Below are 12416 nucleotides of genomic sequence, written 5' to 3' on the forward strand. Positions count from 1 at the left end.
TGGGACCACGTTTACCCACCGCGCGGTGCGGTACGTGTATCGTGGCACGAGGGCCGCGGTGCCGAGAACGCAGGCGCTAGTTCATTTGTGTAGTTCCGATGCCGTGTGCGGAGAAAAGAATCATCGCAGCGTGGGAGCGTTTGGCGCGGATTGTTTTCACCGCCGCCGCAACAAACGCGGTCCCAACACGCCCTTAATCCCGTTCGGTGTCGTGGCCGCGGAGGTCCCCCGCGGCGGCGGGCGATGGCCTGGACGCCGACACGGCGCACAGCGCCCCCTGCCCGAGGGCCGAGGCGAGGCGAGAAGCAGCCAGGCCAGAGGCCACTGCTGCTGCTGGTCCCGCGGCCGCCAAAACCTAACTTCTCGCAGCCGCAGTTCCGCGCCAGTACTCCACCGACGGGCGGGACCGGGGCGGGTACAGCGATCGCTGGTCCACGAGGCAGTTATCGCGCGCGGGCTCGGTACGGCACCGGTAGGTAACGGGTACTAGACCCGGCGGAGCCGCGGTGCCCGTGCCACCAGTGGGATCGCGGTCGCGGCTGCCCGCCTGGCCCTGCCGTGCGCGTGCCGCGGACGCGTACGGCACCGCCCCGCACAGTACAAATTCTCGGCAGTTGCTGCTGCTGGCCTGTCGCTCCCTGGCTCCCCGCCGGTCGCCACTGTGCCGCGGTCAAAGAAGAGTGACGCGTGCGCTCGGGAGCCACCCTCAGCAACTCCACAGTCGACACCACCTCACCTCACCTCCCCACGCGCGTCGCCCCGGCGGTAAATAAAAGCGGAGCCGTGAGATGTTAACCGGACCGGACCTGCTCCACCGACCCGGCGCCGTGCCCATAAACTCGATCGAGAGCTACCACCAACGCTAGCAGCTCATCTACCCCACACCATACGCCCGCGCGCCGCGACGCTCCCTAGGCTCCGAGCTGGGAAGGAAGAACTCGCGTTGCTCGCTCGCTTGCCCACACGGCGCCACGCATGCAGGAGCCCAGGCCCCGGCCCGTGCCGCCGTTCGCGGGCGTCGACCTCCGCCGCCCCAAGGGCTACCCCGCGCCGGCGGCGGCGAAGGAGGCGGAGGAGGAGCCGGCTCCGGCGCCCGGCGGCGACCCGTGCCCGCGGTGCGGGTCGCGGGACACCAAGTTCTGCTACTACAACAACTACAACACGTCGCAGCCGCGCCACTTCTGCAAGTCGTGCCGCCGCTACTGGACCAAGGGCGGGTCCCTCCGCAACGTCCCCGTCGGGGGCGGCACCCGCAAGAGCAGCAGCTCCTCGTCCTCGTCAACCTCGCCCGCCGGCGCCGCACCCAAGAACACGAAGCGGTCCAAGAACTCCAAGCGCCGCCGCGTCGCCCCGGCTCCGGACCCCGCCTCCCCCGGCGGCACGGACGCCTCCACCGCCACCGCCGACGTCGCGAACACGGCACCGTCGACGGAAGCCGCAGCAGCGACGGTTGCCGCCTCGGAGAAGCCGACCGCGACGGAGGAGCCCGCAGCAGCGGTTGTCGCCATGGAGACGAAGCCGCCAGCCGCGCCTCCGGCGGCCGTCGTCAGCGGTTTCACGGACGACACCTCGACGGCGCCCGGGCTCGGGCTCGCAGATGTTGGCAGCGTCGGCGGCGCCAAGGAGCTCCTGCCGGACCCGAGCCACTTCGAGTGGCCGTCAGGCTGCGACCTGGGGTCCTACTGGGGCACCAGCGTGTTCGCCGACACCGACCCGGCGCTGTTCCTCAACCTGCCGTGAGCCCGTGACGCCGCCACCATGGCGCCCATGGTTAACTGGTCAACAGAGCACGCCGAGCGTCAGGCTCTTGAAGCTATAGGTGCTGCAGTTTCCTGAGCCTACTGTTGCGATCTCTACTCGTCTACTCTGACAGTCTTTTACGCTAGTGTTTTGCTGGTTTTAAATCGCCCCGCTCTGTACTCCAATCTAGTGAAGGCTAACATGGGATAGCCGGGCCTGCATGAATCTTTGCTTGTTTTGGAGTACTCCTTGTTTTGAGCTGATCATGGTGCTTTTTGAGGCCATGAGAGTCACTAGAACAGATGCAAGGAGAACGACGGCGAACTCCGAAGTCGTGTCTTAGCAACAAGTGTTGGAGGCATATATTCTAAAGCCGGCCACGCAGTCACGCCGGTTCTTGCAAACGCTAAACTAGTATTATCGTTTAGCCACCACCATCGATCGACGGTCACGTTCCAGTTCGGTCGCTAGTTATCCTCCCGTATATAATACGCAGAAACCTACATGTAAATAAATTGCTAATCCGTCCCAGAGCCGCAGAGCAACACGACGGCATGGAGTCGATCGTGTCGTGCATCCGGCCGAGCCGCCGCCGAGATCACGCCACAGGCCGAGAGAATATTATTCGGCGGTGGTACTCGTAGGGCAGAAAGGCTGGCTCACGTACAAGGGCACGCGCAGCTCCAATGATGCGGCCGGGCGACTAGGCGATCCGAAAATGTACGTCAACAAAGTGATTGGTAGTTTTGTTTGGCACGCACATACGTACTCCTACGGGGCATGGACGTAGTACGCTCGCGCAGGATGGGGCTCCTGGTGGTGGAACCCAAGCCAAGCCGGGGATTTGTTCGGTTGGACGTCGGCGTCGCGGGGGCTTTTCGAAATTCCGGGCCGTGGCGGGCGACGACAACGCCTTGATTCCGAGCGCGACGCCTCTCGATTCCGACGGCGACGGCCCGTCCTGCGCGCCGTGCCAGGGACGGGTCACGGTCAGCCCGTCAGTCGCCGCCCTGTACTGCGGCCGCGACGTGTGTGTCGGGGTGCGATTCGTGCCGCCCGATTGACCGCTTGGCCTAGGCCCCGCGGCCGCGGTTCACGCAAGCGACCGCTAGGACGCGTCTTCAGGCTTTGCTTGAGATCAGCGGCGAATCTGGATTTTAGCTTAAGGTACGCCGCCTAAAATTTTTTTATATATAATTTGGTAAATCTATTTTACTAATTCAGTAATAATTTAAAAATTAACAACGTAATTTGGTATATATGCACTAAGTAATACAATAAGGCTTAAATTCATGTATTAAGTTGAAACCATCCACTAAATACAATATAAATAGTTCAAAAGTCATATCGATAATTAAAATATAGGCATAATAAGTATCAGAGACTTATGATGCTATTTTTCTGAGGGTTTTATTCGACGTTTTCGAAGGGACATAAATATCTTGGTTATATCATCTTCATTAACTTCAAAGAAAATATCATGCTCAATGAAAGTGACTAGACAATCATCCAAAACGCTATCTCACATCTTATTTTGTGACTTTGTTTTTACTAAAACCATTGAAGAAAATACCCTTTCAACACTTGCCCAATTACTCTCTCATGAGTTGTGAGACCCAGCCCATTGGGCCGGACCGAATTCATGACACTGTAGCGGTGAGGTGCCATAGCTTTAGGGGTACTGTAGCATCAGCGCAGTATTCCCTGTTTAGTCCCATACCGGAAATGACCCAACGCTAGACAAGCTTAAAAGCCTGGACCTAAGAGGCTGTTAACTTCGGATTGATCCTTTTGCGCGAAGTGAGGACGAAAGCGCAAGAGAGTTAATTAGCAGGTGTGGTTCATTTAACGTGTAGAGTGGGCCTTAGCCGTCTTTCCGGGTCGGGGCGTTACATGAGTCTGCTCTTCGACTACAGGTTCAACTGGATCAGAGATCTAGGGAACGATTAGATGTAGCAACTGTCGCCGCCGCCTTCTTCGCTGCATGCTTTTGAAAAAGAGATGTAATATCCGCGTTTCTTTTCATTACTGCACAAATATTAAAAATCACGATGCTAAATAATTAAATAATTTATTAATTGTGATGTTATCAAATAGCACAAGAGATTAGACCAGGGGAACTGGGAAAGTGTGGTGTACTCATCGCGTCTCAGGCGTCAGGCTGTCAGGGTGTCCGGCGGCGCCGTGACCGTCCCCTCGCTCCTGCCGTCCGTCGCCTCCGATCGAGATTAGATTAGGGAAAAGCAGTTTAGGCCCACTCGCTCCGTCCGTCATGTGGTCAGTGTGGCCGTGTGGGCCTGCATGTGCCCGTGTTGCGTTTCGTGGCGTGATCCATTCGTGGGTGACCAACACTTTCTTTGCTGCGTGGGCCGCCTCAAGTGGGACGTTTGTGGTGGCGTGATCCATTCCAGGTAAATTTTTTCCTTTTTTTACAAATACAAATGCTTATACGTATATATAATAGTATATTCACCCGTGCCGCAGGGTATGCCCGTGCATACTTGGCATACCCTGTGCCTCCGCCACTGCTTGAGATGGATGCCGGCCATTAGCCACGCCGCAGACCGTGGCTGTGGCTTGCCACAGAGTGGCGTAGAAATTCCGTGCGGTGACATTACAGGGAGCAAAAGCTCTCCTATGGTTGTCTAAGCGCCTGTTTGGTAGGGCTCTGGCTTCTCTGAAAATGGCTTCGGTTTTGGCTTCTCTGAAGGAGCAGCTCCTCTGGAGGAGCTGAAGCCGTTCTGGAAAACATTTGGCAAAACGGCTCATTCGCACTAGACGACGTGAACCCACAGCAAGGAGCCGCGCGAAGCTCGTTTTTAGGCTTCTTCTGCATAGGGAAAAAATGGCTCCGGCTCTTGACCGGCTCTCCATGCGGAGCCCTTTCCAAAACAGACGTTTGGCACAACTCCTGCAGGAGCCGGAGCTGAAGCCCCTGTAGGAGCCCTGCCAAAGAGGCTCTAAGTTGTATCCTCAACCAAATAATGCACAGAGAACTTATGACGCGTTGCATGTATGGCTTGTCAAGCTGAAACAGGGAACCAAATAGCCCCATTAAAAGCTATTGTAAATTATGAGCTATAAAAGCTATTGCGAATCATATGTTGTAAAAAAATATAAACTATTTAGTTAAAATAAGTATAAAACTTACCTCATGTATCTATCTCTCTTAGAACAACTATGAAAAAGCTCTTTACTTCCATCCATTTCGGAAAGTCGAAAGTCAAAAGCAGAGTTTAAGGTGCTTCAAAACTATACTATAGAAAAGTAGTTGCTTCTGAAAAGCAGGTTTAGGTTACACCCCTTTGGTTGACTTTTTGACTTCTTGAAATAAAAAGCACTAGGTAAGAAACCAACGAAAAAGACCCTTAAGAGCATCTCCAAGAGATTAGCCAAATCATTTTCTAAAGGTTAATTTTACTATTATTGAAGGAAAAACGTCTCCAACAGACTCTGTAAATGACTCTCTAAATTTAGTAGCTTTCCATCCCACCTTATTCGCTCTCTACTTTTTGATAGCCTACCTCACTAGCCATATAGACTTTTGATTTTACATAGTATGGTGAAATACTCTAGTATTTTTTTTATCAAATCTATTTTAGAGAGTGACTAAATCAGTAAATTGGGCTAGTCTTTTTGGCTAACATCTTAGAGAAGCCGAACTTATTTAAAAAAAACATACCAGTATCTTCAATGGCTCGCTTTTGAGGGATAGAGTGAAATAAAACCTCCTAGCTACCATACATATGGTAGGTGAAGCCAAGGCAGACTGTAGTTGTGTCAAACAGGAGCTAAGTATCAAATACTAGTTGCTATCTTTGTTTTTAAGAAACATATAATTCTAGTTCTATTTTTAGTCAAACTATCAAGAGTTTTAAAAATATATGATATATTATGTACAGCTGTTTAAGGAATAAGGTGCATTCGTGGAAATAATTTCCCAAACTCTCAGAAACATTTTATCAAACACATGGAGTGCGGATTAGAATTGATCCATTTCAAATCATTTTTATGAACTTGTATCCACGTGATGGATCATTAACCAATCTAGAAAAATAAGAAGAGGAGGAGAGAGAAGACGTGACCTTGTATATGTTCAACAGGTGAATTGGTGTTGTGTCTATCGACAAAAGATGCTCGGTAGTCCACCGAGGGGTATCCCACGATGGTAGATTTGTCGTAGAGGTGAGCGAGATTAGGAGCGAGATGGTAATACAAGCACCAAGACACAAGATTTAGACAGGTTCGGTCGTCAGTATAACGTAATACCTACATCATGTGTTCTGATGTATTGCATTGAGATGTATGGATCGTGTCCACTAGGGGACCCCTGCCTCTCCTTATATACTCTAGAGGGGTAGGGTTACAAGGAAAGTAGCCTATTTGGTACTATACAATATTTTGCGGTGCACGCCGAGCAGCGTCGTACACGCCTTGATCTTGTAGGCTAGGCCACCTCTGATGGTGTGGCCCATGTCTTGTCTTGTGGATACCGGAGGTCATACCCGCATAGCTAGTCCTCGAGCATGACAGTAGGTGACGTAGTCATGTGGTGCCAGAGTCAGAAAGTAGAAGACCAGCCAAGCAGGCAGTCAGTCCCCGGGTGTAGCCTCGAGATGAGAACAAGCACATTCACCGCAAGGTGAAGTGTTCCCACTTAGTCCCCGAGCCTACTGGAAGATGAAGAATGAATCTTGTAGTAGGGTCAAAGAAAAAGAAGTCTGAAAGCTTGCTGACGTCATCTGACATGTGCGTATTAAGACCCTAGACGTGCTGCCCAAGATCAGCACCCTGATCTGAATAGCATGGAGCAGCTTGATAGCACACTGATGAGATGTAGCAAGATCCGACCACCAAGGAAGCACCGAGGAGTCCTCGACGTCACTGGCGATGTCCGAGCACCGAGGAGGCCCCGACGTCGCTGGCGATGTCCGAGCACCGAGGAGCGAGGAGTCCCCGGCGTCGCTGGAGATGACCGAGTGAAAAGTCCTAATATGGCTAGAGGGGGGTGAATAGCCTATTTAAAAATCTACAAATCAACTAGAGCAATTTGATTAGTATGACAAATAGCGAAATGTAAACTTGCTCTAGCTCTATAAGGGTTGCAAGCCACCTATCCAACAATTCTAGTTGCAATGATTACTAGGCACACAACTTATAATGTTACCACTCACTAAGAGCTCTCAATCTTGCTACTCTAAAGAGCTCCACTAGATGAACTTAAAATAACAAAGCAAGCTCTCAATTCTAATTACACTAAAGAGCTTGCCACAACTAGTTTGCAAGAATATAAATGAGTGAGTAAGGTGATTATACCGCCGTGTAGAGGAGTGAACCAATCACAAGATGAATACTAAATCAATCATCGGAAGAATATCAAAGAACAAGAGACAACCAATTTTTCTCCCGAGGTTCACGTACTTGCCGGCACGCTAGTCCCCGTTGTGTCGACCAACACTTAGTGGTTCGGCAGCTAACAGGTGTTGCATGAACCTCGTCCACACAATTGGACACCGCAAGAACCTACTTACAAGTGAGGTAACTTAATGACACGAGCAATCCACTAGAGTTACCTTTCGGCTCTCCGCCGGGGAAGGCACAAGACCCCTCACAATCACCACGATCGGAGCCTGAGACAATCACCAACCTCCGTTCAACGATCCTTGCTGTTCCAAGCCATCTAGGTGGCGGCAACCACCAAGAGTAACAAGTGAATCCCGTAGCGAAACACGAATGTCAAGTGCCACTAGATGCAATCACTCAAGTAATGCACTTGGATTCTCTCCCAATCTCACAATGATGATGAAACAATGATGGAGATGAGTGGAAGGACTTTGGCTAAGCTCACAAGGTTGTTATGTCAATGCAAATGGCCAAGAGAGTGAGCTTGAGCCAGCCATGGGGCTTAAATAGAAGCCCCCATGAAATAGAGCTGTTGTACCCCTTCACTGGGCACAACACGGGGTGACCGAACATAGGACCCCAGCGTCCAGTCACCTGATGCTTGCCACGTGTCATCGATTTCAAATGTCGATCACCCGATCTCAACGGTCAAGTGATGACCGGACGCGTCAGTTAGAAAGTGACCGGACGCTGGACCCCAGCGTCCGATCATTTCTAGTAAGCTCCAAACGTGAAATTTCATGACTAGATGCGTCCGGTCGGTCACGATCAGACGCAGCACCAGCGTCTGGTCCTTCTCCAACTTCTCTGCGTCGCCTACGTCACCGTATGTCAGCCTAACCGGACGCACCGTGCCAGCGTCCGATCGAAGACCAATGACTACATGCTCTCTGCTACCACTGACCGAACGTAGGACCCTAGCATTCGGTCACCACGTGACCAGCGTTCAGTCCACTCTTTGAGACCCTGTCTTTTCTGTATAGGGCGCCGGTGGCATCGTCGGACTGTCTGCACTATACGGGCGGACACTCCGCCAGTGAAGTTTCTAACCCTTGCTTAAATGTGCCAACCACCAAGTGTATCACCTTGTGCACATGTATTAGCATATTTTCACAAGCATTTTCAAGGGTGTTAGCACTCCACTAGATCCTAAATGCATATGCAATGAGTTAGTGCATCTAGTGGCACTTTGATAACCGTATTTCAATATGAGTTTCATCCCTCTTAAAAGTACGACTATCTAACATAAATGTGATCACACTCACTAAGTGTCTTGATCACCGAAACAAAATGGCTCCTACTATTTATACTTTTGCCTTGAGCCTTTTGTTTTTCTCTTTCTTCTTTTCAAGTTCAAGCATTTGATCATCACCATGCCATCGCCATCGTCATGATCTTCACCATTTCTTCATCACTTGGAGTAGTGCTACCTATCTCATAATCATTTTGATAAACTAGGTTAGCACTTAGAGTTTCATCAATTAACCAAAACCAAACTAGAGCTTTCAACGAGCACCGAGGAGCGAGGAGTCCCCGGCATCGCTGGCGATGACCGGACACCGAGAAGCGAGGAGTCCCTAGCGTTGCTGGTGATGTCCGAGCATCGAGGAGCGAGGAGTCCACGGCGTCGCTGGCGATGTTCGAGCATCGAGGAGCGATGAGTCCCCGATGTCACTGGCGATGACCGAGCATCGAGGAGCGAGGAGTCCCCGGCGTCGCTGGCAATGTTCGAGCATCGAGGAGCGATGAGTCCCTGATGTCGCTGGCGATGACCAAGCACCGAGGAGCGAGGAGTCCCCGACGTTGCTGGCGATGTCCGAGCACTAAGGAGCGAGGAGTCCCCGGCATCGCTGATGATGTTCAAGCATCGAGGAGCGAGGAGTCCCCGGTGTCGCTGGTGATATCCGAGCACCTGAAAGGTCCTAGTATGGCTAGAGGGGGGTGAATAGCCTATTTAAAATTCTACAAATCAACTAGAGCAATTTGATTAGTAAGACAAATAGCGAAATGCAAACTTGCCCTAGCTCTATGAGGGTTGCAAGCCACCTATCCAACAATTCTAGTTGCAATGATAGCTAGACACACAACTTGCTATGATACTACTCACTAAGAGCTCTCAATCTTTCTACTCTAAAGAGCTCCACTAAGCAAACTTAAATAGCAAAGCAAGCTCTCAAATCTAATTACACTAAAGAGCTTGCTACAACTAGTTTGCAAGAATATAAACGAGTGAGTAGGATGGTTATACCAACGTGTAGAGGAATAAACCAATCATAAGATGAAGATTAAGCCAATCACCGGGAGAATGCAAAACAAGAGACAACCGATTTTTCTCCTGAGGTTCATGTGCTTGCCAACACGCTAGTCCCCGTTGTGTCGACCAACACTTGGTGGTTCGACGGCTAAGAGGTGTTCTACAAACCTCGTCCACACGATTGGACACCGCAAGAACCTACCCACAAGTGAGGTAACTCAATGACACAATCAATTAACTAGAGTTACCTTTCGGCACTCCACCGGGGAAGGTACAACTCCCCTCACAATCACCAGAGACGGCAACGAACAATCACCAACTCGTGCCAATCCTCCACCGCTGCTCCAACCGTCTAGGTGGTGGCAACCACCAAGAAAAACAAGCGAAATCCGCAGCGTAACACGAATGCCAAGTGCCTCTAGATGCAATCACTCAAGCAATGCACTTGGATTCCCTCCCAATCTCACAATGATGATGGATCAATGATGGAGATGAGTGGGAGGGCTTTGGCTAAGCTCATAAGGTTGCTATGTCAATTAAAATATGCAAGAGAGGTGAGCTTGAGCCGGCCATGGGACTTAAATAGAAGCTCCCACGAAATAGAGCCGTTGTACCCCTTCACTAGGCACACTGCGGGCTGACAGAACGCTCCGGTCAGACTTGACCGGACGCTAGCTCTCAGCGTCTGGTCGCTCGATGGACGCCACGCGTCACTAGCTTCAAACGCTGTTTGTCAGATTTCAATGGCTACAAAGCTGACCGGACGCTCTAGCAAAACTGACCGGACGATGAAGCCCCAGCGTCTGGTCATTTCCAGTAAGCTCCCTGAGGAGTATTTTTTCGACCGGACGTGTCCGGTCCACCTTGATCGGACATAGACCAGTGTCCGGTGCAATACCCTAGGTACTGTGCAGACCCGTCAGTTTGACCGGACGCAGCCAATCAACGTCCGGTCGCTGAGTGACCCAGCGTCCGGTCAATAGACCGACGAGGGCACCCACTACTGCCACTGACCGAACGCACCGGTCCAACCGAGGCCAGCGTCCGGTCACTTACAGTGACCTCTAACTTTTCTGTCTAAGACACCGGTGGCATTGTTGGATTGTCCGCACTCTACGGGCGGACACTCCGCCGGTGGAGTTTTCTTACCCTTGCACCTAAACTTCACCACCCTTGATCAAATGTGCCAACCACCAAGTGTATCACTTAGTGCACATGTGTTAGCGTATTTTCACAAACATTTTCAAGGGTGTTAGCACTCCACTAGATCCTAAATGCATATGTAATGAGTTAGAGCATCTAGTGGCACTTTGATAACCGCATTCCGATATGAGTTTCACCCCTCTTAATAGTACGACTATCAATCCTAAATGTAATCACACTCACTAAGTGTCTTGATCACCAAAACAAAATGGCTCCTATATTTTATACCTTTGCCTTGAGTCTTTTGTTTTTCTCTTTCTTCTTTTCTAAGTTTAAGCATTTGACCATCACCATGCCATCACCATTGTCATGATCTTCGCCATTGCTTCATCACTTGGAGTAGTGCTACCTATCTTATAATCACTTGATAAACTAGGTTAGCACTTAGGGTTTCATCAATTAACCAAAACCAAACTAGAGCTTTTAGCACCGAGGAGCGAGGAGTCCCCAACGTCGCTGGCGATGTCCGAGCACCAAGGAGCGAGGAGTCCCCGGCGTTGCTAGCGATGACCGAGCACCGAGGAGTCCTCGGCGTCGCTGGCGATGTCTGAGCACTAAGGAGTGAGGAGTCCCCGGTGTTACTGGCGATGACCGAGCATTGAGGAGCGAGGAGTCCCCGACATCACTGGCGATGTGTAAGCACCAAGGAGCGAGGAGTCCCCGACGTCGCTGGCGATATCCGAGCACTGAGGAGCGAGGAGTCCCCCGGCGTCATTGGCGATGACCGAGCACCGAGGCGCGAGGAGTCCCTGGCATCGTTGGCGATGTTCGAGCATCGAGGAGCGAGGAGTCCCCGACGTCACTAGTGATGACCGAGCACCGAGGAGTCCTAGGCGTCACTGGCGATGATCGAGCACCGAGGAGCGAGGAGTCCTTGGCATCACTGGCGATGACCAAGAATCGAGGAGCGAGGAGTCCCCGGCGTCGCTGGTGAGGTCCGAGCACCGAGGAGTCTTTGGCGCAGCTAGCGATGTCCGAGTAGCGAGGAGTTCTCGGCGTAGCTGGCGACGTCCGACCCCCAAGGAGTCCTCAGTGTAGCTGGCGATGTCCGAGCAGCGAGGAGTTCCCGGTGTGGCTAGCGACGTCCGACCACTGAGGAGTCCTCGGCGTAGCTGGCGATGTCCAAGCAACGAGGAGTTCCCAGCGTCGCTGGAGATGACCGAGCACCGAGGAGCAAGGAGTCCTCGGCATTGCTGGCGATGTTCGAGTACCGAGGAGCGAGGAGTCTCTAGCATCACTGGCGATGACCAAGCACTGAGGAGCGAGGGGTTCTCGGCGTCGCTGGCGATGTCAGAGCACCGAGGAGCGAGGAGTCCCCGGCGTAGCTAGCGACATCCGTGCGGTGAAGTGTGCCCACTTAGTCCTCGAGCACGAAGAATCTGAGCACCAAGGAGTCCTCGGTGTAGCTGACGGCGTCCAAGCAGCGAGGAGTTCCCAGTGTCGCTGGCGATGACCGAGCACCGAGGAGCGAGGAGTCCTTGGCGTCGCTGGTGATGTCCGAGCACCGAGGAGCGAGGAGTCCCCGGCGTCGCTGGCGATGATCGAGCACCGAGGAGTGAGGAGTTCCCGGCGTCGCTGGCGATGCCCAAGCACCGAGGAGCAAGAAGTCCCTAGCATAGCTGGCGAGGTCCGAGCACCAAGGAGTCCCCGGCATAGCTGGCGATGTCCGTGCGGTGAAGTGTGCCCACTTAGCCCTTGAGCACGAAGAATCCGAGCACCGAGGAGTAACCGGTGTAGCTGGTGATGAAGCACGAGCGACGAACAGTCTGGTCAACTGGTTGGCAGTGAAGTGAGCATTGAGGAGAAGCGATTGGCG

The 12416-nt window shown here is 52.2% G+C and overlaps 1 protein-coding gene across 1 annotated transcript; it reads left to right on the plus strand.

The window, feature by feature from the left end:
* Window positions 1-431: 431 nt before the first annotated feature.
* LOC136546423 (dof zinc finger protein MNB1A-like) lies at window positions 432-1985 on the plus strand. The gene has a single exon (XM_066538401.1). The coding sequence runs from the start codon at window positions 976-978 to the stop codon at window positions 1738-1740; it is 765 nt and encodes a 254-aa protein (XP_066394498.1). The 5' UTR covers window positions 432-975; the 3' UTR covers window positions 1741-1985.
* The last annotated feature ends 10431 nt before the right edge of the window (window positions 1986-12416 follow it).

This window comes from Miscanthus floridulus, chromosome 3, assembly GCF_019320115.1.
Source record: "Miscanthus floridulus cultivar M001 chromosome 3, ASM1932011v1, whole genome shotgun sequence".
Classification (NCBI taxonomy): Eukaryota; Viridiplantae; Streptophyta; class Magnoliopsida; order Poales; family Poaceae; genus Miscanthus; species Miscanthus floridulus.